The following is a 25,465-nucleotide window of genomic DNA, read 5'->3' on the forward strand; positions in this document are numbered from 1 at the left end:
CCTATGTATGTATACATAGGTATGTATTTCCACCGATTAGTTAGGAGTATGGCATTGCTGCACTTGGAGGGTAAAGAAGTGTCAGAATCATCTGATATCCGTGTAGTGATCTGGCAGTTGCAAGTGGTTCAAACTGATCTACTGGCTGTAATTGAACGGTCTTCGTTGTCTCGCTGGTATTCTGGCCAGTTTTCGAATAATACTTTTCACGGATGTTGCTTAAACGCAGATTATAGTAATTATCATTGAATTAAAAATGTCCGGTCCTAAAATGACTCTCACGGTGTTTTTCGTAGTGCTGGTAAGTTAATTTAAACTGAATTTACCCTAACCTCTCATTTTGTAAAGTCCACTTTATCCGTTAACACCAAAAGCAATCATTCGGAAACACTTTGATGGCTGCTTTTAATTGTTTTATTGTAACACATAGACCTCTTTTACACGTCTTTCTAACAAATATCTTGGCGCCATTTATGCTTGCAGGTAACCATTGCTTCGTCAGAATTTACACCTGAAGATTGTAAAATTTTGGGATTTAATAAGGCCAATTTGTTATGCTCAACGTGTGACAATTTAAACAATTTCAAACTGAATGATATAGAGTTAGTAAAATACACTAAGAATTTTTTAATTAGATAATAAAGTATACAAGAACTTTTTTACCCTCAATTCATTTTCGATAAAGATATCCCTTCTAATTTTGAAATCTTTTAGAGAAAAGTGCAGAGAGTGCTGCTTGAAAGATGATGATGATGGTTCCAGTCTAAGAAGATATCCTAAGGCAATACTTGAAGTTTGCACTTGTAAATTTGGGGCATATCCACAAATTCAAGGTACTCTAATCATGAATTATTATTTTTCTGTATTTGCATGTTTCCAGGTTCATTGTATTGAAAGCTACAAATTGATCTAGGAAAATCTACATTGATTCAAATAATTCGGAGTGCTTGTAACATATCAATGTACTATATTTTATATCAGTCGTTTTTTAAGTTGACCAAATATTGAATCGTTGCATATTCAATTCTTCTATGCAGCATTCATCAAGAGTGATAGACCTAGCAAGTTCAAGAATCTACAAATCAAATATCTTCGTGGATTGGATCCTGTTATTAAGTTGCTTGATGAGGATGGTAAGGTTGAAGATGTCCTTGATATTCACAAATGGGACACTGACTCAGTAGATGAATTTCTGTCGACGCATCTAGTTGTGGATTAGTAACAGTGAATACATCGTAAGTTTTTTTCTAAATCTGTTATCTGTTATTATCATCACTATTTGTAATACACGGTAATATACTATGAGATTTAGCTATTATGTATTACCTTTTGCAAAACACCCACTTCACATTCGAAACTGTAGCGAGGATTCAAAATAAGTAAACATCTTTTCAAAATTTGTTTATTTCACAGTTTTGTCAAATATGAAAAATAAAATGAGTCAAGTGTGCAGTCACTCAGAAAAAATCAAAACCTAACCTTGTTCAGTAGTCACGAAAGTACTGATTCATATAACCTTTAAAAATAACAGGCTACTAATTCAATACTTAAATTAGTTGAAACAAATAAGAAAAAAATTACCATTCATTACCACGATTTCAAACCTACTATAGAATCTCGTTAATCATTGCTTTGTCTTCTGCCTGTAATATTACACTGTGAGATATATAAACGAATATATAATTATAACGATAGAAATTTGTTCTAACTCTCGTTGCATAAAAACAGAATATCATGATCTCCTCGGAATCATAATTGTTAAAAAATAAACCTAAATGATTAAAGTTTTCGTACGAACGAAACAATTGACTGTGATATACCATAGCCATGTAATTTCTACGAATTGCTAAATTACGCGGCTTTGCTAGTTTAATGTAACAATGGCATACATAAAAATTTCATCAACAACCAAATGTTACAAAACATTTTCCCACCATTCAAGATTTCATATACAATGAATTTCTATCAGGTATATTTATCAATAATAATAAATAATACGCATACCGATATGTGTACAACAATAGGTACGGACAAAAGCTCATATTGTCTGCGTGACAACATACATAAAAAAAAGTTATCACTGCTTTTATAATTTAAATGAGATACGACCGTGTTTGAATACCTATAGTCTTTGTTGGATTTTCTGTCGAACTGTGCTACCATCTTTTTTTCTTAGATTCGAACATAAACAGCAAATCGTAGATCGGCATATGTTTCACACTGATAAAGTCATATTATTTCTTCTGTTAACGATCCCGTGAAATCTGCTATCGGTCAATGGAATATGAGGAATAAATCATGTCCATTATATGTTGAGCATGTTTTTCAACGACGCGATCTCCGCGCTCGGTTTCCACGCGAACGGTAACCACCACCACGTCCGCGTGGTAAGTTTTGATTGGTAGACTTGATAATTGGAGTAGTTTCTTTTTCTAATTTCTGTGGTGTATTTTCAGGTTCTAAAATCGACACTTTCTCCTCGCCGGTATCGTCTTCGAGTAAATTGCCAATTTCAACATCAATGTCATTATCCATATCAGCCCACATTTTTTCGGCGGATGATTTTTTTCCCTCACCCTCGTGATTCTCATCTTCACTTTCAGCATCAGCCTCCAACGGATCATATTTTTTGTCACCATCGGTTGGTTTTACTGCGGTAGATATTTCAATATCGTTTTCTACATTTGGCTTTTTAGGATCTGAATCATCTTCGTCTTCTGAATGTACTGTTTTACGCCGTTTCCAATTACCCTCGTATTCCTCGCTGTCCTTTTCAATCTTATCTTGGTCCTTGTCTGCCTATAATCGAAATAAATTGGTTTCCCTCAGCCAGAGCTTATATGATTCACAGACTTGGAATGCTGAACGTTGAGAAAGTATTATGCTCAATACACAAAAATTCAATAGTTTCTCTCTACATTTGATACTCTGGGAACCATAAACATTATTCATGAAGTACAGTAATACTTATTCAACTAATGAACATACTTCGGGTTCTTCTGTAGTTTTTGCAGCGGCGTCAGTCATGGATTTAGATATCTGAGATTTAACTTCTTGTACGAAGTTACGATAATGGGTGATTCCGCGTAAATGGGCAGTCATGTCATCAGATGTAAGCATGAAGCGACGGCATTTCTCACAATAATACCCATTAACTTCTCTCACCATTGACTTCCCTGTGAATCAGAATAAAATTCAGTTGGTATCATCGCTTACTAAACTTGTGTTATGAACTGAGATACATTCAATCATAGATTCTTACCGATAGTGATTTGCTTGTTTCGGCATTGTTTAAAGGTTGGTATTTTGTATTGAGGATCGCTCGTGACATCGGCAAAGTCAACTATGAGTGGAGTACTTTCAGGCAATTCTTCTTCTTTGTCATTCTTTGCTTCTGCTTTTAGAACTTCTTTTTCCTCGTCTTCGACAGTACTTACTTCAGATTCTCCCTTGGGTAGTTTTTCTGTTGTATAAATTACAAATAAAGATATTGTACCAAGACAATTTGAGAGCAACGTTGTAGTCATTTCGAATTGGATGCACGAAAAAATTATACTTGGTGGTACAACTCACCTTTCTTTTTGCTTTTCCGTTGATTTTCAAGTGGTACTATCAATTTCATGTGGGTCGGTGTAAGACAATGTTCATCATACTCGATGCGAGATGGAAATTCCTTGGCACATTCTAGACAACGCGGATGTAAAAATGTCTTCAGTTGTTGATGCTTCTCACTTTTACGATGGATCGACAATGTTCCATAAAAATTGAGATCACACATTGTACAGTACTCTCGAACACTCAGATCAACAGAAACCTGGAAGAAAAATATTTACTCATGAATATATTAATATTTGAGTCAGCTTTAATCTAAAATTAAGTGCTAAAACTTTATTGTCATTAATATAAATATGATAAAATTCTCATCAAATTCTTATACCTTTTTGCCACGACGTTTTGAATTGGTCAAACTAAGTTCGCGTTGCTCCTCGGCTACACGCAAATCATGTCTCATCAAATCTACCTTCAGTTTATAAGATTCATCCAGTTTATCCATCATCAACTGATGTGCACGTCCGCGAAGATGGTTTTCGAAAGACTGAAATCCATTTAATTTGTGATGATACGAAATAATAATTGAAAGATAATGAATAAATATCGGATTGGTGAATACGAAAGAGATAAGAAATATTCTGATTTATATTATGGAGGACTTAACTTACATAACCGTCCCACATATGCTTATTGCAGACATGACAAAACATGCGGGTCATGGGAACATCGGCATAACGGCTCTCCGCATGCCGAATTTCGCACTTTTTGCCACTTCCTTTTCCTTCCTTATCAGTAGATGCAGTTGCGGTATCTCCATCTTTTGGAGGTTCTGTAGCCGATGTTTTTTCTGGAGACAGAGTGTCTTCGTGTTGGCCCAGATCTTCCGCAGTTTCAGATTTATTTGATAGTGTAGATTCTTTTGTTTTTTCATCTTTCCAATCGCGTTTTTTAGTGTCAACATCGTCGGTTTCTTCACTATTAGCAAAATTAAATAATCTTTAATTACCACATATATTTATTTTTTCAATGTTTGGTTGACTTCTTCATCCCTATTAAAGAGTTAAGAGATCAATTTCGTTAATTGCTTATCAACATGACACTAAAATACATATCTGTTGAAATGTAATTGTATTGAAAAATTCACAATAAAATGTATTAGAAAAATTCAGTAACTTTCTACAGTCAATAAGCTTAACACCAATTGTATCAACAGTTAGTAGTCACTGAGTTCAGTTTTGATCCTATTCAAGAATATACATATAATTACCTTTTTTGCTACACAAATTACATCGCGTTATCAGTGAATTCCAGGGAAGAATAAATATAACAGCTTTTCAACAAGCCGACTATGTAGATGAGGAATTCCATCTTTAAATATATGAAGATTCATTAGACCAACGAAACTCTAAAAGGGTTTGTTTTGCAATAGCCACGTACGATAATTATAAATCTAAACTTGAATCATTAACAGATGCCCATTAACTCGAGGATGAAATCCGACTCGGCCATGAGTGAAGTTTGATTGAAATCCATCTCAAATGTTACTGATAACATTCAAACTTTAAATAATCATAAACGTCAAATACTCAGGCATAATCCATTTAGAGAACGACGCTGCACGCAAAATATTGAACAAACTAAAGAGTTCGAATCCTGAAGCAGACTGAATGATGTTTTATATGCTTGTATGTAATCGACACTTGGATTTCAGTTTAAATAATAACAACAATTGATATAGCAAGTCATCTGTCGAAAATGGAAAATTTGGGAGAATGTCTCATTAGCTGAAGATTATGTAAACTGAAGTGCATACATTCCTTGGATAATCGAAGATTGGCGATTTCGTAGGAGAACTTTCAAATGTAACGAAGATAGAGTATAGGAATGGTTGGATGCAAGGAATCATGGCATTATCAATTTTGATTTTTTTCTCCATTAGCAGATGTAACTGATTTAATTTCCTGCAAAGTTCCATAAACTCTTGCTAAGGGAAAATATTTTTCTTGTTTTACATAGTCAACGTAGATGACAATGGTCCATTGACTAAGATAATGTGGTCGGTAGGAGAGAAAGGTTTGGCGATTGCGTTTTTCGTTTAATTGTTTGGGGAAGAAACACCCAAGAAGATGATAGAGTAAGACTGGCTGAAGACTGAAGAAGCTATTCGCAATCACCAGCTGCTTACCTTTTCAAATCAGATGTATCTGCTTTTTCAATATCAGAAGTCTTAACATCCTGTGATTCCTTTTTGACAGTGGCAGTTTGATTTTGCTTAGAGGCAGGATTTGGTTTAGAAGATTTATCGTTGCGATGCTGATTTTGGTTTCCATTGATACGTTGATTGCCGGACTGGTTTGCACGAGATTGTTGCGCAGATTGGCCACGTCGCCCAGCAGGGCCATCGCGGGCGCGAGGGCCCATCTAATCATTTGGGTTAAATGACCAAATGGTCATAAGAAGTTTCTGATTGGCCGTGAAACGATTCTTCTTGAATCGAATTTGATTCTTATATAACCAAGTGGATATTTAGGGCAGGAAAATACATGCCCGTGTAAGAAGGTTGAGTGTAATAACATAAACCAATTAGGGAAGTTTTTCTCAGTTGATAGAAAGATAAAGAGATTGAATGCGTGTATGTGTGCGCATTTGTGTCTAATACTATCGGAGATTCGTTTTACATGTTTGTGGGGCAACAAAAGCAAATACTTGCAATTTTCCACTTTTGTCTAAGAAACAAATGATGGTTATGCAGATACCATATATCTGCGCATGAGCAGGAGTGAATGTCCACCAAACTACATAAAAGTTGAACAGATCAAAATGAAGACAAGTTTCACATATTCAAAGATTATTCTTGAAGCTTCTATCCAACAATTCTTCGTGAGAACCAGGACTCGAGAGAGGAAGGAAGAGAGAGAAAGAAAAAACACTGTAGTTAAAAGTTTCTTCAACTCGTCACATTGAGGAATGATATCGAAAAATTTACTGTAAAATTCACAAGAATGAAATAATCAGCATATTCATTTCAATTCATACCTTGTAGGGCTCTGAGCGACGGTTCTCCATCGGACGACGCATTGGACGGTCATTAAAACGACCAGGTCCGAAAGGTTGTTGACCTCGAAAATTTGGCCCTGGCCCACCAAAGTTGTTTCCAAGACTTAACAACGAAGGCACCTAACATGTACAGGACAAAACTTAAATCAAAACATTTATTGATGTTCTAAATCAAATTGAGTATGTTACAATAAATTCAAAAATAACGTCAATATAGGTAAAAAAAAAAAAAAAAAAAAAAAAACGGCACTCAAATAGAATGAATACGATTCTCAAATAGTTGAGCTGGAAATGTTCGGAGCTGACTTACTCACTGCTGTTTTCCTTAAAACTCTGAGATTGACAAATCTTTGGAATCCTGAGAGTTAAAATATTACCTGCGGTTGTACATCTTGTTGACCACGGAGTAGATTAGAGAGAAGATTGCTGGCTATCGCAAGTTGAGCCTGCGGTGAAGCAAGAGCAAGGTTGTTGTTTGGTGTAGGCAAAATTCCACGCCCAGGCATCATGCCTCCTTCCCAAGGATTAACCCCGCCCCCAGCATTTCCAGGATTCCGATTGAATCCACGATTCCCGAAAGCATCCCTCTTTGTTCCTCGGTTGAACGACATGTTGTCTGAAACAAAAATACCTCTATATTCGTATCATATCATAGCATGGCAAATAGCAACTTCGTTCTTATGCACCGCTAGTTATAGCTGAGCCAAGGCGAAGCGAACAGCTGCTACCATATGTGATTAAATATTATGTTAAACCTTCAGTATTAGCCTAATGTATGAAAAAACTTTGGTGCACTGGAAAAATAGTTGCTTTTTTTTACTTAAAATAAGATTGCTGAGTCTTTATGCGAATTTCGGCAAGAATATCTTTGAGTGAAAAAATTCCACAGAAATAGATTATGCGGGAAAAAGCTTGAATTCTTCGTGACTTGATTCACGCTATAATAGAAGGAAAAGAAAGAATGTGCATGCTGTGAACCTTGGTAAAAGTAGCAGGTATACTAAAGTTGCAAATGGTTGCCGACAGATAGCTTGGATATAACCAAGACGATTGAAAAGAATGTTTAAAAAAAATGTAAAGTAATCACGAATGCCGAGTCAATGCCGGATGTCTGTGGTTTATTTTTCGTCACACATTAAAAACAACATCTACTCACCAAAAAAATGATATTTTTTCCGTCACAATAATCTCAGGTCAGGTATAAATATCAAATTAAAGATGACACAAACGGAAGCTTCGTGCAGGAAAAAATGGAGGACAACCCGCCGGGTCAATAACGTCCTCAACCCACTCAATTCACTTCAAGTTGGCCAACCTCAACACGATCGCTCATTGGTAGCGGGGAAATAAGAGAGTCAACCATTGCACAAACAAAGTACATATAAGATGAATAATGAAAAATAGAAAGGTATGTTTCGAATTTGGACTATAGAAATAAATCCGGGAACCGAAATCCATTGCTCAAGTTCGACCTGAAAATTTCGTCTTACGTACGAGAACATATTCGCCAATTCGACAGTTAGATAGGTAGCTTTAATAGGTAGATTCCAAAGCGTCTCTATACCGAACATTAACATGGCCGATATTTACGGGTTCTGTTTCGTTATTTTATCGATATTACGTGCAAAATAAAGTGACAATGTGACTATTATTTAGATGTGATTTTGCTTCCGATAAAACCTACAAATACATTCTGTTTAGAAACATTTTCATGTTGCTTACCTCATTTCTGGCCACGCCTATTCAATAGTTGTCCAATTGTCTGTGAATTACTTTCGTGTCTCAAATCACCAGTGATTAGTGAGTGGAGAATCGACCCTTCGAGATACAACACATCACACGCGCTAGTTAGACATGTAGTAAAATCACGGAGTAGTAAAGTGTAATTGAAGGACACGTGGTTTGTAGAAGTGGAAAAAATAAACAGCTTAATCATGTTTTGATAAGAACTGAATAATTATCGTCAGTACAACGAGAACGATCTAGTTAAGAACCAGTATCATTTTGATCCGTCATTGTTGAACCAACTTTTCTACCGCAGACGGAACATGTTGAAGGTATGATAAATTTTAACTAAGTCAATTATGTCTGACCAACAGCCGAACGCCGGTATGTTCATCTTTTTTGAAAAATGCATATTGAATTATGAATGTAACGCTTATCGTTGAAAGAGTGAATTCTCACGATGCTTAGATTACCCACCTTCCATCCCTGCAAATAAAAATTACTAGATGGTCGATTGTTGTAATAATCGCGCCTAAGAGTGCAATAGTTCAATAATATATTAGGCGTTTTCTCATTTTGTTCGACCTATGAACTTGACTGGGGGGCAAAAATCTGCAAGTTTTTTCTGCGACGATTGAGTACTTTATTTGGGCTTTTATCAATTGTCTCAACAGGGAGCTGTTGCTTTAGTGACTGGAGGGGGATCCGGCCTGGGTTTGGCGACGGTCGAAAGATTTGTGAAGCAAGGGTCAAAAGTTGTCATTGCTGATCTTGCCACATCTAAATCACATGAGATAGCAGATCAGCTTGGACCATCTGCAGCATTTTCCCCAACTGATGTAAATTTTCAATTGAATCATAAGTTGATGTTTCAAAAATTATAGTTTATAATATATTAGGTATGATCTTTATTGAAAATATTGAAATGAACAACATATTCCCAGGTAAGATCAGAGGAAGATGTCAAAACAGCATTGAACTTGGTGAAGGAAAAGTTTGGTAAATTAGATGTGGTCGTAAACTGTGCTGGTATCGGGATAGCTTATAAAACATACAATTTCAATAAGAAGAGGGCTCATGAATTGAGTGATTTTGAAAATGTACTGATGGTCAACACTGTCGGAACATTTAACGTAATTCGATTGGCAGCTGGTCTTATCGGCGAGAATGTACCTAACGAAGATGGGCAGCGGGGAGTCATAGTCAACACGTCTAGCATAGCAGCTTTCGATGGACAGATCGGCCAGGCTGCGTATGCAGCAAGCAAAGCTGCTGTGGCTGGCATGACTCTTCCCATTGCCAGAGATCTTTCAACTCAAGGTATTCGCGTTGTGACTATTGCACCTGGGTTGTTCGATACGCCACTGTTACAAGGACTGCCTGAGAAAGTGAGAAATTTTCTGGCAAACTCGATACCCTTTCCTCCAAGACTGGGAACTCCTGCTGAATATGCACAATTTGTAGAATCGGTTATCGAGAGTCCAGTTCTTAATGGCGAAGTCATAAGACTGGACGGTGCCTTGAGAATGCAGGCATAAAGTAAATGGGTTCTCCTTTTATTACAGATCTATTTATTACGTTGAATAAATTATGTGAATAATTGTTATTAATAAATAAATGGATCTGAGCTAGCAGCTCGAGTCATACAGACATTGATTGAGATATTCCACTTGAAATGCGGAAAGCCACCACCCGTACAATCCTAATCCCACAAGACTTATGAAGGCGTTCGGAAAATTATCTGAGAGCTATATTACAGGTATCGACAATTCTCTTTATTACTTGAAGTCTGTATATTAATATCTTGTAAATATGTTGCAAAAATCGCAACTTACTTTTTAACTATTTTCACCTAGAGTATTAGCTAGCAAAAATTGTGTACATAATATTAACATAAAAATATTTAGTTACAGTATGATTAGTCTTTTTTTCCAAGAACCTCAGGAGAATTCCAAAATTCCAACAAGTGCTGAAATTTGTACTGATGATTTTTCGGAAGAGCCAATTTTTCTGTTAAGGCGGGACATTCTGTTGTTTCTCCGAGGCCAGGTCAATCCTAGGCATTAGATTCTTTCAAGTTTTGAAGTTTTTCTAATTGATCTGGTTGTAGTTCGTCTGGAATGCTCGCTCTTCCTCCAACGATTACCTTTTCTTGGACAATGTCTGGCATATCTGCCACTTGAGAATCAATTTCTGTGTCACGCGTCACCAAAGACTGTGAGTTCTCAGCAGTGCTGGGCCCAGATGTTGAATCCGCCTCACTACCAGAGCTGCTGCTTACTGGAAAGGGGGCTGAATCAGCAGAGAAATCGTCGACGACAGATTTTTCATCAGTTTCCTCTACTACCTCCACCTCGTCTCGTTGTTGTACGTCAACTTGTTCCTGAAGGTCACTTTCTGCTGTTTTCTTAACTGAATCTTTTGAAGATTTTTTAGCTTTGTCCTTTGTTTCCTCGGAAGCTTCGTCCCCATTACTAGGAAACGATCGCTCGATTTCTTCCATAGGCGTAGCTGCGGTAATAACTATCTGTGCTACACCCAAACCAAACTCGTCAGTTTCTTGAGAGGACACTATCCTTTGAACTTCCACATCAGATTCTTGCTCTTGTTGATTCTCATCTTCCTACGATCCAAAGTTAAGTCATAATTTACAATATGTTAGACAGGATCTATAGCTTTATGCGCAATTTCTAAAGTGGAATAAGATTCTGTTGAGACATTTCCTCTACTGTCTGATATTATACACATTTGTGTGCACGATTGTTTTTACTACTCTGACTTGACTAATGTTTTGGTCCAATATTATTTCTTACAATTTTGTTAGCCAAGATTCCAGTGATACATCACTGGATTTGTCTGAACATTTTTTTTTTTACTGATGTCAAAATCTTACTTGGGAGTTATTTCAGTATAATTCTTGATTTACCTGAGGAACCGATTCATCAGTAACTTCCACAACTTGAGCAGCGAGAGAATATTTATTATTGAAAATGTAAACACATGAAAAACATCGGCTACCACATGAATAAATAAAAAGAGAACGAGAGAGAAAATAAAATGATATTCTATGAACTTGCATACCAAAAGAAAAGAGTATTCTATGTAAGTTATTTTATCGATAAAAATGATTATTTGAAAAATTTACTTCGTTGCCAAAAATTGATGAATTCTAGGACTTCAACTTTGGTACTCTTCAAGTACATACAGGATCCCAACGAAAAAAATCAACGTGCACTCGGTGTATTTGTCATTTTTGAAAGTACCTATTATTCCTGGTGGCTGGGTATCAACATCGTCTCCAAACTGTGACCCGTAATGGTCGTGTTGATTCTTAGATAATTTGATTGCAAAGCCCTGTTGATCGCTCATCACTTGACTCGGCATATTTTCAGAAAACTCTACACAAACAGAGCGATGAGGAATAAAGGAATTTCATAGGTCTTTACTGTAGGATAAATGTGAATGTCATCTTTGTTAGACGTTCACTTAGTTAATAATATTTGTTATTACCAGGTGGAATAGGTTGAGTGATGTCATCAGATAACAAAAACTCTGGTATTTCAGGTGGTGTAAATACAGGTGGTGCTGAACTTGGCGGTGTGTTGTCCTCCTGTAATGAAATCAAAATGATTTCACTATTTCTATGAGTTTTACATGTCATATCTTGATTTAGATTGGTCTCAAAATTTTCTATCGAATCAAATCCTGTTCAAAGTTTACCTGCGGTGTCAAGGGCGATCCATCAGCGGCACATGGTTCAACTATGAGAGATGGAAAAATGCCACATTGGCCACGTAGTTCTCCTTCCCACCAGCCATCATCGACATCGTGTGGTTCTTTTCTTAAAACTCGCATCACATCTCCTTCCATGAAACTGAGCTCTTCAGCACTGTTGGCATCATAATCGTACAACGCTATGCAGTACTGTGATGTACCTGGAATGCATTTTAAATGTAGGATTGCTCTACTAGTAACACAGTCCAAGTCAGAAATGATTAATGAATATCATTAATAATTACCATTTATGTGGGTTTCTATGACTGTGTTTTCAGTTGTGTCCTGTAAATTCATATCAGGGTCAACAGCGTCATGGTCATCAATAGTATAATCTACTGAGGAGAATGAGATTTGCTGAACAAGAGTTCCAGGTCCTTGTGAACTTAAACCAGTTGTAGTGTCGACGTCTCTTTCAACATCTAGATAATTCTGAGGCACAAATCCCTCTTCACCACGGTAGTTTCGTGCTCGAAGCCATCCATCTCCATCACCCTCACCGACAACGTCGAGTTGCTCACTTTCAACAATCGATAGTTCATCAGGGTTTTGTGCCTAGGTGAAAATCAGTTTTTTATTCACCCATTACTCCACCATCTTGTTCGTTAGTAAGTCTTTATTAATTTACACTTCAGAATACGAATATACTGACTGTGTATGAATAAAGTGCTGTGCATTTGTATATTTGCTGGTTAGAAGCGACCTCTGATGACTCTTGCGCTTGATTTGCATCAGCTTTGTCATCGTCATCCCAGTCGACTGCAGTTGCATCATCCCAACCAGCAGTGAGTTGCTCTATTCGTTGCTGTTCTTGTTCCAACATTGCTTAAAAAAAATTTTTTCAAGTAATCAGCAATGAATAACGTAACAGCTAAGAACTTAGTAGTCAACGATTAGGAACAATTTTTTTCTGTCCTTTACCATCAACTTCTGTACTGTCATGCCTTTGCCTATCTGCCTCTTCCGCATTCTCTTCAGATTGTTCTATGGCGCCATGATTCGTGCCTGGCCTTTCAACTGTAGTGAGATCACTGCCACCGTCACCATCACTGTCATAAAACGAATCTGAGGACGGATGTTCCTGAAAATATCCTTATTCTCCACATTGTTGCACTTGATGTTCTTGGAAATTAGGTGAGAAGGAATAAAAGCAAACTTATAAACTTTTGATAGTAATTTTGATGCATTAAGCACAAAATAATTGCTCAAGCGTACCGCTACTCCAGATGCATCAGTGCGAAATGATATAGAGCTGGCGGAACGAGGCATATCTTGCACACTCAACGTTTCAGCTTCTTGTAACAGTTCATCAATGTTGACTATAACAAATTAATACTTTTGAACACGAGGGAAAACTTATATTGAATACATCTTGTCGAATTTATGAGAAACACAGAATTTTAGTGCTTTTAAATAGCCCGGAGAACATTATCCCCATGAACGAAATATTCATTCTATATTACTTAACTCACCACCACCGTTGCGAAGACATTCGAGCCGCGCTTCAGCCTTCATCTTTGCCGTCTGCACGATAAAAATGAACAATATTATGTTAAGTTGTAGAAAACAAGTTTACAGTTGCAATTATATGATTTGTGTGAAAACGTACTTCTGAGCGTCTGATAGTCTGTTTCAATTCATCCATCTTTGTATCCAGATCAGGTCCATTCGGATCATTAGGATCCGACTACAATTGAAAATGCGTTTATTTAATGATCACCTATTTTCACAAACTTTATCATCACGGCATAAATGGTAAAAGACTTCAAATTCTGTTGAAGTTTTACCTTTTGTCCAGATTCTTTGAGCTGTTGTACAAATTGCAATTTTTTAGTAGCTTCTCTTATAGTATTCCCTTCTCTGGCCATTCTTGTTGCCCATCGCCGAGCTTCTTTTCCTAATGTTAACGACGCCGAATGGTCTGCCGTAACTCTGAACATGACAGATGTTATTACTATCTAACTGATCGTGCCCACGTAGAGTAGAGTTGTGAATCATATAAGTTCTCTTACCTGTTGACTGGGTCACTATCGCAAGGTTCAAATTCATATTGTATATGTTGTTTCAATACTGGATAGTACAGGTAACAACATTGTAAGTTATACTCCCGGGTAAGCTGTGGAATCAAAATACCTTAAGCAACTCTTGAACCAACCGTCGAGTAATTACGTAGTATAGTATTCTAAATTTTGAGAAAATAATAGCACCTGTTGAGCTTGATCACGGATTTTACCAAAACTGTTCTGTGTTGCTAAGCATGTGAGGAGTTCTGTGCGGCCCATGAGTGTTAGGTATTCGGCTACTTTGTCATAAACGCCTTGTTCTAGGAACTGTAATTACGATTCGTCAAACAACTTGAAGCGGATAAAATAGAGAAGAGACATCAAATAGGACAATGATCTTGATGCAATATTCATATATATGTAGAATATACCTGCATCGTTGTCTGCAAGTCCACTACAAAATATCTGTTTTGATGAGCGTTAGCAGCAGCGAGGCTAAGTAGATAATCATTACGTGCTCCAGTAGATTTCTCCTCCAAAGCATCCCGCTTTGAACTGACCTACGTTGGCAGATATAGAGGGACATTGATTATTCTGAATCGGCTTGAAGTAAGGTATGAAATGTACAAAGTAAATGAAAACAAGGAAAAGTGTGTTTAAAAATGAACATGTCACCTGAAAAAATTATTTTTACATCATACTTTTGGCTTCATCTATTATAACTATTTTTAAATTTACACATCGTTTCTGAAAATACCTTGGCACTATTTTTTTGCAGTGATGTTATTGACTGGAAGAACGATCCCTTCTTTTTCTTGAGCCTGGAATGATGTGTAATACAAATTAACCTTTACGAATGTAATAGCAGACATTGCGTAATTAACAAAACTTGTCCATGATTGTTGAAATAAGAAAATGCGACACGAATTAGGGTGAATCGTGAATTTAAAATTTGAGAAACATTCCGCTTGAGTATTGAATTTACAAGTATAACAAGATGTAAAGTTTTAATTAAAAATTTCCACCCACTTTTCCTCGATATCCTTGGCTTTGTCGCGGACATCATGAGCACTGTGCTCTTCGTCAAAATAAAACTTTTTTGTCTTATCAACATCTTGTACGCAAGTTTGAAGCTCTTTTTGTACCATCATTAATTGGTCGATAGCCTGAAACAGGTGATTCAGTTGCATATAATTTGCGTCGTGAATAACGTGTTTAGATATTATCGATACGTTGTAAATCATTCATTTCACATTATATTTCATTATACCTTTTTAGAAATTTGAACTTTGTGCAACTTCAAACTCTTTGCATCGTCGGCAATTTGTTGTTGAAAGACTTCGATTGCTGCCAAACGTGCTCTAGCTAGTTTCTCGTTTTCTTCTAATACTGTTCTCCAAACATTCCACATGTTCCTATGAATCATTTAAAATTACTTCGCAATGTTGAAGTGCGACGTTACAAAATTTTTTGTTCTGCATTTTCTTTAAAAAAAATGTCAATGGAAACATATATAATTACCATTTTTCTTCTCCACCCTCGATTTTGATATCAGGTATATTTGGAATCTTTTTATTCAAGTATGCCGAAGATATTTTAAGTAACGCCTGAAAAATAATTCGAAATCTGAGTCACTATAACACACCTGCTTTATGTGCGGAAACATATAAACTATTTCATGGCAACGTCCGAAGAAAAATTCTCGTATTTCTTCTCTTCTTTTTTTAGAATAGACCAGTTATACGTTAAAAAATAAAACGCATACCTATACAAATGACTCTCATAAATCACATAACAAACCCGAGGAAATACATACGATTTCACAATTTGGATTTGAATGAAAACTTTTTACCTCACAATGTGAAGAGAAAAACGATCAATGGCATAGTATTGGAACGTTGATCATTTAGTAAACAGAATTTGTACAACAGGGTGTGTTGATGTGATGAAATAGTATGCAAATATAGATATAAAGTTGGAACATTTACAGCGTAATGTATGCTTCGGTATATAATATATTGACGAATGTATTTTTATACGTAGTCGGACCGAATGGGGATGCTACCCATTCATAAATTAGGAACCAAGTATATATGAAAGAAGGAACGTAAACCGGAAATTACAACAGAAACAGGCAGATCGATGATTGGGTAATTATTAATAACTATACTACAATGGTAACTGAAACTCACCTCAGAATAGGACTTTTCGATTGCAGATTTCTTAATCGTGAAATTTCTGTACAATTAAATATTAATTGAATATTTTAATTATAATGAAGATGTACAAATTGATAAAGCTATATATCGTTACAGTAATATAATATGATGTATACAAGAACGAAACAAAAATTTGCGGCAGTAATTTCAAAACGCAAGATATTCCATCCGTTATATATAATATTATTTTGTACAAAATATGAAATTCGTTCAAATTTATACAACATGATATATAATTATTTTTCTTACACTATACATATGTATATTCAGTATAATGATACATGCGCTTTGAAAATATAGACAGATTCTTGCGTGAATCTAAATATATCAAATAAAATTTTTTTTTTTTATTTGTCAGAAGCGTTTTCTCACTTTTATGACTGATGGCACGGCTTTCGGTACTCAATTCTAATCGATCAGAAATCAATTCTGATGAAACCTTGAGGATATTATACTTTATACTTATCATGCTATTGCATTACCTTGATAAGTTTCAAATCAAGCAACGCTTCAGATAGTATCAAATGTGATTGATAGGGTAATATAACAACGTTTAATATACGTATTTAGTTTATTTATAGCCATCAGCCATAACACGTGAATATTGAGCGGCAAAAAAACAAACGAAAAAAAAACTACGCTAAAATGCCGTAACAATGATCTCCTAAAATTTCTGCGAGCGAACAAAAAAAAAAAAAAAACACATATGACGCAGCGTTATATCTAATTGTAATCAAGCTCACCGTATATCCTCCAACAAATCGCATTCATGTTGATTTTTTGCCTGCAGTTTCGCTGCCTGTTCGGTATGCAAGTTTTTCAAAAACTTTGCATAATTTCCCTGTACGAAAAATATTCATACGTTTCTTTAAAACAGTAATTACCTGCATTCGGTTATAATTGGTATGGGATTGGAATGCGCGTCAATCACGACGTACTTTGCCCTTTTCGCTTTTCATAATTATACCGTACGAACCGCATTACGAGAGTATACCCACAGAGAATCTTGCCTATATCCTAGTTTCTCAACGAATATCGATCATAGATATAAGGCATATGCGGATTATTTTAAACGACGACGATGTGAAGTTACGATGATGGTGAAGTGGGACAATCACTGATTGTACACGGTAAGAGAAACGTGCCAAATACTTCTTTCCTTATCGCGACGATGTTCCGCAGATAGTCGTTTGCTAAATTTTCAGTTTTTCAATTCCTTCAATTCATACTTACGGGCTTACGCTTACATAACGATAACATGAAACAGTTACAATTTATACATACACACATATATATATACACACATATTTATACTCTTCCGAATTCACAGCGCACGCCTCACGTAATCAATGATATTATATGATTTCAAAATATATATGACTCCATTTTTTTTCCAAGATAATTCAATATTCGGCACTAAAATAGCGTATTACTGAAAATAAGATTCGCTGATTTGCACTCTGATATAGAATTATTTGAAAACTGCAGCAGTACGGTGTGCGGAAAATAATTATTTAGGTATTTAGAAAAAAGAATTGAGTAACATCGGCGTGACATATACCTATGCATAAATACCGAAGCGCAGATTGTATATATGTAGGTTTATATATTCACATAATGTACATAATCGCATTAAATTTTCCTTAGACTCTTCACCTTGAGAAAAAGCTCTGACGTGAATTAAGGAAGTGGGTAATGCAGAGGTTTTTTTTTTTTTACTAGCTCCAGGACTGCTCGTCTTACTTGTATAATTATGGACGAAGGATGAGATTAAAGTCCACCAATCTAACGAAGGATTTCGGTCATACCTGCGATTTATAAATCTCATTCGAAATGTATAAACGGCCATTTTTTCATTCAAGAATGAAGCATCACTGCATCAAACGTGCACTAGGTCATCATTTGTAGGTAGATATTTACCACATATCCACTATGTACAGCCAAGGCCGATCATGTATTTTGAAGATAATTGTGCATGCGATCCATATCAAACCTACATCACGAACGATGACGGATGTATTCACGAGTGAAGATCGTTTTGCGATAGTTGCGATAATTTGAATTTGAATAACGATTCGGTTTAATCTTCGATTCATTGCAAAGTCCCTTGCATATTATTCTAGACGAAAATTCGAGAGTTTGAACGATTATTACATTGATAACGAAACAACCCAGAAAATGAAAGGTGCGAAAGTAAAATATAGTATTCGTGTAAAATTTTGCGGAGGTAAAAGACCCGGGCATTGATTTTCCCGGTTAGTGTGTCGGTGGTATCAATTTTATATTTGGTACCCAGAATCAATAAGGCAGGTCGGAAACCCCCGCGTGTATATTGTATTCGATTATACGGTTGATATGTAAAAGTAAACAGTAAACTTGACCGCGATTCGCAGGGCGAGGGGGATGAAATGTTTAATTAATAAATCCAGTCTTCGCCGTAAATTTGTGGGTAGGTACACGCCTTTCGGGTATCGTTCGCCTTTTAATCGGCGATAATGCACTTACTTTTCTTGGGGGCGGCTGCATGCTGAACACACTTGGCTGCTGCAGCCTCGCCACTAAGTACTGTAATTTTTTGGAAATGCCTTCACTGGTTACCAACCCGTATACTACTGCTCTCTTGCCCTCGTCTCAACCTATTTATTGATCGAACCGACGCTTGCGCCCGGAGGTGTGTTTTCGTCGGTCCACGATATACGCGCGAGACCATCAAACCCGCCTACTCTTCTTCTCCACTTTGCTCTCTATCACGAGATACCTTCTCTATTTTCTTCTCTCCTCTTTCTAATTTCGCTTGGACTTCGAATAACTGAATGAATAAATGCGAAAATAAATTTAAAGCGGATTGAAAAAAAGAAATAATCATCATCAACAGCGGGTGATAATTTCAACCCTCCGCAATTGATAATGGGACAAAGAGGGAAAACACGCGTGAAAAATTTGAGATTTTGTTTTTTTCACTTCAATAATTATGTAACGTGTTCGTGTATAATATGGATAATATGTAACACTCGTTTTAAGGTGACGCTACATTTTTCTACAGTTCGATTAGAGGAGATGAATAAGGATACTAGCGCGCTTGTACGCATGATTAGACTGTTCCGTTTGCTAACGCTCATTTGTGCGTAAATTATCATCTATTATAATTTATAATGTATCAAAGGATCAATCGCTAACTGATCCCAAGGCCGATCTATTTTTGTTCAAAGAACCCCTACGTCTATTGGTACCTCGATTTTCAGATCCAGTGATTTTTCACCTACACTTTAACATCACGGGAAACGTAAGCGTTCGTAAAATTTTTTAAAGTTTAAACAATTGTGGCTAATCTCTATCGTCCCTCGATTTTTACTCGCACATTCGATTATTACTATAAATAACGCTAGGGTGAGAATTGAGGTGTGAATGATAGAGCGGGTCAGTATGTTGTTTGAAAATTTTATTAAATATATTTCAAAGTGTATAAACAGGTATAGATAATGTGTCAGATTTGTTCTTACTGGTATAATTATATCATTTAAGAGGTTTCGTCGGGTAATAATTGGTTGAGATCCGAGTCCGCTGGTAATCCAACGGCTCCTTCAGCGTCAGTATCAATGCCCATGGGATTAGCTGCTAATGGTTGAGGTATAGGATCCATGCCGATTGCCGTTATGGGATTTTCTCCAGCATCCAGTACAGGATCTGCTGTAGCCTCGGCAAGATTTGTTACAGACTTAGATTTCAGGCATTGAAAATCGACGTGACGGCTCTTGGCTTCTTCTTTCTCCCATGACATGTGAATAAAAGGACGTTGGACGTAATTATATATAACTTCCGCACGGCCGTCCGCTCTCTTCTTCACCTTCTCCTTGTACGTTGGGTATCCCTCGATCCCCAAGCGTATTTTTTTCAGTCCTCGTTCTTTCATCACTTGTTTGGCCACATCTCGATTTTCAATGTATTTAAAAAATCGGTACATGGCCGTGCTGTTCACCGCTACGAAAAAACAACGATTCGGTTCATTACAAAGTAAGGCATTTCGGGATTTCGTTATCGCGTCTGTGAGAAACAAATTCGGGAAGTGAAAGATGTGAATCGCGAATTGTGCATATTTTATATCAAATCATTTATTACTCTGTGAGTATTCCTCGCCCATTTGGGGTGGATATTCTTCATCCCAGTCTACGACGTCATCTTCGAGTAAAACTACGACGTGGCATTCTCTGTCTCCTCGTTGCGCACTGTTAACCATTAGTGGTAATATCAAGTCTTCGAGAAAAACTTCAAACTGGCAGCGAGCTCCTTCATTAGACAATTCGTGAAGCAGTCCCCCTGTAACACATTTCAATTCATATTTGGATGCAGGTAAAAAATTTTTTTCTCCAAGCTTTATAGAATTTAGATGTTGAGATACCGTAGTGTATTCATTTTTCTCAAGCATCATTCGATTTTATAAAGTCAATGAGATGTTTCATAAGTGAATATCTTACGTTTTTGGATACCACTTTCTGCACAGTATACTAAAAATACACTGAATTTCATAAAGTTATTATTTTGTTCGAACAAAAAGAATTGTTAAAGAATAGATTCGAATAGTTGGGGTGACTTGAAACCTAACTTGGAACCACGCGTTTCTAGAAATGTAAAACTTCAAACGAATCTGTGCCTCTTAAATTTTCACCTTCGTAGGAGAAAGCAAAAACTCATTGACAATCTTTGTCCCATTTACTATCTCGTGACTTTAGATGTTTTTTTCAACCTCAATAATACACCCTATATACAATCCCAATTTTATTGCCTGAAACTTTGCTCAAATACCTACTTGTAATTAGTTTCTCGTGGCATTGGTGATACGTGATGGAGTTTAAAGTTTTAAAACCCCTTAAATATTTTAACTCTAATAATAACTACTGAAACTTGATTGTATCAGTAAAAAAAAAATCCAATTGTATATCACTTTTTTAGAGTGATTGTAGTTTGCTTTTAAATTGGGCAGTGCAGTTCAAAACTTACGCAAATTTTGGCATTTAACTGTGTTGGCATCAAACGGTACCAGAAGATAATCGCAAGCTTCGTGAAGTTCTTGTACAGTAACGGTAGGAGGGCACCGAATTACGCCTTCTTTATAGTACTCCAAAATGGCTCTGAACACCATGGCAGAAATTCCATCCGCAAGTTCGTGTTCACCTCTTTCATTTGGCAGAGCAAATTCGATGCCGGAACTGAACATACGGCCCAGCATCGTATTTGGATAAGCAGTGAATAATGCCGGATCTAAAATGAATCTATAAAGCATTCAACAGTCGTTATAACATCGTACAATAGGCAGTTAATTTTTCTCGATTGGGACACAAATGCTAATTTCTCGTATAATTCATGAACATTTCATCTGACTGGGATTGAAATTCTTCGATAAACAAGCATTGAATGTTATCTATTACCTAGTATTATCAACAATGAGCGTTATCCGCTCTTCACTGGCTGGTGCACCACTCATGCCGGATGCAACTCCCGGCGCTGATACTTTATCATGAGTTTGGTTAGGCTGAGGTTTTGCAAACCCGACTGATGAACGCATTCTGTAACAGTAGAGTATAAAAGGATAGCTCAATACTAAGTATGTATAATATTCGGCAATGACACACAGCAGAATGGCTTTTGCGTGACCCCTTTACTTTGGAAATTTGGTAGGTACATGAGATTTGAGAAAAGATATCGTAGCAATTGACGCATGTAAACATACCTGACGCGCTACCAGCTGTTGGTCTCACCTAGTTCCTCGGAACCTTATCCTCGAAGATGAATAACTTTACAGTGGCAACAGTAAGAGTGGATAGATCAAATGATTATCAAAACTGAGTTCGATTACGAGTGATTAATTTTTATACTGACAACACTTTAGAAGTAATCGACAGATATTATCATCAAGCTAGACCAACTACTGTTTTTATTCTTTACCTTTCTTATCTATTTCACTTACGTGCTTTGTCTTTCTGGATTGAGGGAACGACAGTGCTGGTCGTTGCTTCCATCCCGCTGTACCAGACAAGGTTTTGGTTTGGTTGAGCCACCACAACTACATGCAAAACAACCATATTTTCTTACTAATCTTCTACTAATATCAAGCAATCCAAGGACTACCAGTACCTGGTTATTTAACACGAGAGAGTGCTAAGAGAAACTTTCTAAAAATAAGCGTACAGTGAACAACTTATAATCAAGATAATGTCACAACATAACGTGACAACAACGAATGACAACACCTTTGAAATATCGAAAATAAGTACTATTATACGATTCTCAACGACCATTTCATCAAGCTAGTACATTTGATTAATCGTCGGAAGTTCCGCTTTTCCTAAACGCACTACCTAAACCCAGCATAGAGTAAAGTGAATGACAAGGAAAACGAACTGATTCTAACTCTTAGGGTTTTATATCGGAAATTATGGAGAAATGGATGATAATGGAATAGAAAAATAGTAATGAAATATTATTCAGACCACCTACAGCGCATGAAGCTAATTTTCGAATGTATTTTTGGTTGATTTTATCGGGTGGAAAAGTAATAAAATTCGTGTCGATACCAAGAATCAGAGACAAGCCACAAGAAGTTTCGTACCTGAAATTGTAATGTTGTATAAAATTAAACTTACATTTATACCGTTTGATAATGGTTGATAAAAACAACCATCCACTGATGTTTTCTACATTTTACCCAGATTCACGTAGTCATTTTCTGATTCGTTGCAGAATATTTCTACCAAATTTCAAGAGGGCTTTGTTAAATCATTTGACCTACTGTACCATTTGATGACCATTTGTCCTTTCTGGCTGTGCCAAGAATAAATTTTGCTACTCGTTATAACGTCAAACGATACTCAGTAAATATTCGTTTGTACACCCATTTAAACAAGTCATCAATCCTCTATTTTAATCTGATCTTGCTAATATACTTCAGAAAACAATCAAATATTAAATTATTTTCTACAGCTAATAGCGTGCTTAATGTTATTCACTTGCTTGTTTCTACCATAGACACATTATTCTTGTTCAGAAAAAGATTTATTATAGTAGATAATTTATATTCATTCTGAACAAATAACGTACGAACATGCAGAGAATTCTAAAGCTACAATTAAACTACTATCTTCTATGTAATAATAACATCAATACTCAACGACGTGTACAATATTTTTTATTTACTTTGAACATTCTCTTTACGACCTCACATCATATTAAGAGAACAATTTATAGCTTAGGAAATTTTGATACGTTTACTACGTCGTATCATTATTCAGACCGTTTATCTTTAGTATCAGAATCCAACCTACCCAAATCTGTTCTTGTATACGCGGTGGCGACCGCGGCTATCCGTTTCCTTGTAGTCTGTCTCTGTATCGCTGCTACTATCTTGCACATAACTTAAACGATCTCCAGGATTTGACATGTCAGGCCAGCTAGTAGAATGATGAAAGAAAAAAACCAGAAAAATATTCATTAATCACTGACTGTAAAATACTTTAAAGTTTTACGACAATGAGCTACATGACTAGGTGATCTGAATGAAGACGGCAAATCTGAATTTGCATGATTTCCGAGCGGGATGAAAAATTTACAGTATAGAAAAATCTTACAGTGAAATTGATGTTTTATCCATTGAGAAAGAGATATGAAGAAACAGGATTCCAAGGTGACCTTGTCAACTTAGCAATGAAATAACAAGTAAACTACTCCGCGTTTATTTAGTTGCCTTGAACACTTTGTAAAAATATTCTTCTTTTAGAAATTTCAATGTTTGATGAACAATTATAAACGATGCATGAAAAGTTTGGACAACGTTATGCTTTCAAGTCAAACTTGACTGCGGTAATAATAAGAGAATACAGAAGCTGTGGCGTGTCTCGAGTCTCAAAATAAATTGAAGTAAGTTCATTTGCCAAAAGTAATCACGTATCATCGTACTTGCATACGTATATTCAAGACTTTATATTAATAGATCACAGGATCATCACAAAGGTAATGAAATGTTATACAACACTTCACTCGACAACAGAGAAGCATGCCTTGCTTGTACGACGCAGTCGTATTATTGATAAGTGAGATGACGAATCGTACGAGTAACAACCTATAATAACAGTAAAACGTGCCACTCCCTATTTTTTATCTTTCTTTCTTCGTAATCCTAATTTCTTTTATTCACAACGGTTGGAAATCTCGTGGGGAGAAATAAGGAAAATATGTTGACAAGAACATAGATCCAACGATTTTTGTTGGAATCCCTTGAATAGAGTACAGCTAGCATTGTTGGGACTATGAAGTTTAGTTACTGAGAAATACTAGAGGTCTGGTTGTTGTGTGTATAATGTACTTACGAATGATAAAATGGTAAATACCACTCTATTTTCTCCAATAGCCACTTTAATGAGGAGCAAATTTGAACGCTGCAAAAGTAAAACCTAACCTGTCTAGTTTTTTTTACAGTAAATCGCATTCCAAACCAACGGTTAATACCCTTAAAGGTTGTCTGATATTTCTCAATTACCTGATAGACTAGGCCATTTGTTATGGTTTTTTCTGCAATAACTTTATTCTTGTCTGTTCTACGGATCCCGAAACTTCGGCAGACAAAGGTACATATGTTCGGAAGGAGATGCAGAAACAATTACTAGCCGTGACTAAGTTAGTGTTTTTTTTTTTTTTTGGTTTTTCTTTCTTTTATTATACTTTTCTCATTACGAACAGAACGCACAGGTAGAATGATAATTAATATCAAATTGACAATATTTTTTCTTTTTTTGTTTTTCCTAACTCCGTCTGTCACTCCTAATAAATAAACTGTATTCTCGTGTCATATGAATCACTTAAATCGAACTTACGGCACTCTTTTGGCCCGTATTGACGTGCCAATGATTATTTTAACGACAGTCTACTGGCTCAAAAAGACAACATGGTATTAACATTTGATTTGGAACTGTCAAAGAACTCCCCGTTAGCAACTAAGGACTATTTCACGGTCTATACCGGACGGGGTTCAATGGTTGGTCAGGAGAAATCCCTTTGGCTGAAACTTGGAGCATATACTACTGGAGGGAGCTACCTATTCCATCGACCTCGCGATAGTTGCAGCCCGAGTAATGAGAGAGACAGGTT

At 36.3% G+C, this 25,465-nt stretch overlaps 5 protein-coding genes across 30 annotated transcripts; 2 read left to right on the forward strand and 3 right to left on the reverse strand.

Moving 5' to 3' along the window:
- Positions 1-53: 53 nt before the first annotated feature.
- Positions 54-1,318, forward strand: LOC107224824 (selenoprotein F). Its single transcript, XM_015665024.2, has 4 exons — positions 54-301; positions 484-602; positions 715-833; positions 1,038-1,318. The coding sequence occupies exons 1-4, from the start codon at positions 257-259 to the stop codon at positions 1,217-1,219; spliced, it is 465 nt and encodes a 154-aa protein (XP_015520510.1). The 5' UTR covers positions 54-256; the 3' UTR covers positions 1,220-1,318.
- Positions 1,319-1,386: 68 nt separating this feature from the next.
- On the reverse strand, positions 1,387-7,910 carry LOC107224825 (zinc finger protein on ecdysone puffs). The gene is made up of 10 exons (XM_015665025.2): positions 7,766-7,910; positions 6,987-7,225; positions 6,589-6,729; positions 5,738-5,973; positions 4,221-4,527; positions 3,938-4,096; positions 3,574-3,814; positions 3,263-3,463; positions 2,989-3,176; positions 1,387-2,799 (listed from the first exon to the last, which is right to left on the reverse strand). Exons 2-10 carry the CDS (start codon positions 7,218-7,220, stop codon positions 2,326-2,328), a joined length of 2,181 nt encoding a protein of 726 aa, XP_015520511.1. The 5' UTR covers positions 7,221-7,225; positions 7,766-7,910; the 3' UTR covers positions 1,387-2,325.
- Positions 7,911-8,393: 483 nt separating this feature from the next.
- LOC107224820 (3-hydroxyacyl-CoA dehydrogenase type-2) lies at positions 8,394-9,990 on the forward strand. The gene is made up of 3 exons (XM_015665019.2): positions 8,394-8,666; positions 9,009-9,173; positions 9,279-9,990. The coding sequence occupies exons 1-3, from the start codon at positions 8,658-8,660 to the stop codon at positions 9,870-9,872; spliced, it is 768 nt and encodes a 255-aa protein (XP_015520505.1). The 5' UTR covers positions 8,394-8,657; the 3' UTR covers positions 9,873-9,990.
- Positions 9,991-10,087: 97 nt separating this feature from the next.
- Positions 10,088-18,965, reverse strand: LOC107224819 (protein nervous wreck). 3 transcript variants are annotated; one of them, XM_015665018.2, is made up of 22 exons: positions 18,836-18,965; positions 17,074-17,171; positions 16,304-16,349; positions 15,633-15,718; positions 15,382-15,526; positions 15,141-15,277; positions 14,869-14,932; positions 14,543-14,671; positions 14,316-14,438; positions 14,121-14,224; positions 13,896-14,040; positions 13,718-13,795; positions 13,581-13,632; positions 13,324-13,427; positions 13,030-13,189; positions 12,761-12,933; positions 12,354-12,663; positions 12,055-12,269; positions 11,845-11,944; positions 11,598-11,732; positions 11,261-11,292; positions 10,088-10,957 (listed from the first exon to the last, which is right to left on the reverse strand). In XM_015665018.2, exons 1-22 carry the CDS (start codon positions 18,854-18,856, stop codon positions 10,391-10,393), a joined length of 3,024 nt encoding a protein of 1,007 aa, XP_015520504.1. In that variant the 5' UTR covers positions 18,857-18,965; the 3' UTR covers positions 10,088-10,390. The 3 variants fall into 3 exon arrangements, with proteins under 3 accessions (XP_015520504.1, XP_046587407.1, XP_046587408.1); XM_046731451.1 differs by lacking the exon at positions 16,304-16,349; XM_046731452.1 differs by lacking the exon at positions 11,261-11,292 and having other exon boundaries at positions 10,815-10,957.
- Positions 18,966-19,752: 787 nt separating this feature from the next.
- On the reverse strand, positions 19,753-25,383 carry LOC107224826 (BTB/POZ domain-containing protein 10). 24 transcript variants are annotated; one of them, XM_046731461.1, is made up of 8 exons: positions 25,337-25,383; positions 24,709-24,756; positions 23,647-23,772; positions 22,293-22,388; positions 21,754-21,891; positions 21,326-21,597; positions 20,447-20,644; positions 19,753-20,308 (listed from the first exon to the last, which is right to left on the reverse strand). In XM_046731461.1, exons 3-8 carry the CDS (start codon positions 23,760-23,762, stop codon positions 19,848-19,850), a joined length of 1,281 nt encoding a protein of 426 aa, XP_046587417.1. In that variant the 5' UTR covers positions 23,763-23,772; positions 24,709-24,756; positions 25,337-25,383; the 3' UTR covers positions 19,753-19,847. The 24 variants fall into 24 exon arrangements, with proteins under 24 accessions (XP_046587417.1, XP_046587413.1, XP_046587415.1 ...); XM_046731457.1 differs by having other exon boundaries at positions 24,688-24,756; XM_046731459.1 differs by lacking the exon at positions 25,337-25,383 and adding an exon at positions 25,192-25,330.
- Between the last annotated feature and the right edge of the window lie 82 nt (positions 25,384-25,465).

The sequence above is a fragment of the Neodiprion lecontei genome, chromosome 2, assembly GCF_021901455.1.
Source record: "Neodiprion lecontei isolate iyNeoLeco1 chromosome 2, iyNeoLeco1.1, whole genome shotgun sequence".
NCBI classification, from domain to species: Eukaryota; Metazoa; Arthropoda; class Insecta; order Hymenoptera; family Diprionidae; genus Neodiprion; species Neodiprion lecontei.

Bases quoted from the DNA above. Each gene is read 5' to 3' on its own strand.
- LOC107224819 (XM_015665018.2), bottom strand. From the start codon at position 18,856: ATGCAGCCGCCCCCAAGAAAA. The intron at 14,041-14,120 runs GTAAGAGAACTT...TGTCATGTTCAG, and splicing joins GATAGTGACCCAGTCAACAG to AGTTACGGCAGACCATTCGG. The intron at 12,934-13,029 runs GTAAAGGACAGA...ATTTTTTTTAAG, and splicing joins TGACAGTACAGAAGTTGATG to CAATGTTGGAACAAGAACAG.
- LOC107224826 (XM_015665026.2), bottom strand. From the start codon at position 24,806: ATGCGATTTACTGTAAAAAAAACTAGACAGGTTAGGTTTTACTTTTGC. The intron at 21,598-21,753 runs GTAATAGATAAC...AATGCTTTATAG, and splicing joins CTCATTGTTGATAATACTAG to ATTCATTTTAGATCCGGCAT. The intron at 20,645-21,325 runs GTAAGTTTTGAA...AATGTGTTACAG, and splicing joins AGTTAAATGCCAAAATTTGC to GGGGACTGCTTCACGAATTG.
- LOC107224825 (XM_015665025.2), bottom strand. From the start codon at position 7,220: ATGTCGTTCAACCGAGGAACAAAGAGGGATGCTTTCGGGAATCGTGGA. The intron at 5,974-6,588 runs GTATGAATTGAA...CCAAATGATTAG, and splicing joins GTCGCTCAGAGCCCTACAAG to ATGGGCCCTCGCGCCCGCGA. The intron at 3,177-3,262 runs GTAAGAATCTAT...TCTGATTCACAG, and splicing joins AAACAAGCAAATCACTATCG to GGAAGTCAATGGTGAGAGAA.
- LOC107224820 (XM_015665019.2), top strand. The intron at 9,174-9,278 runs GTAAATTTTCAA...ACATATTCCCAG, and splicing joins CAGCATTTTCCCCAACTGAT to GTAAGATCAGAGGAAGATGT.
- LOC107224824 (XM_015665024.2), top strand. From the start codon at position 257: ATGTCCGGTCCTAAAATGACTCTCACGGTGTTTTTCGTAGTGCTG. The intron at 302-483 runs GTAAGTTAATTT...TTATGCTTGCAG, and splicing joins CGGTGTTTTTCGTAGTGCTG to GTAACCATTGCTTCGTCAGA. The intron at 603-714 runs GTTAGTAAAATA...GAAATCTTTTAG, and splicing joins TTCAAACTGAATGATATAGA to AGAAAAGTGCAGAGAGTGCT.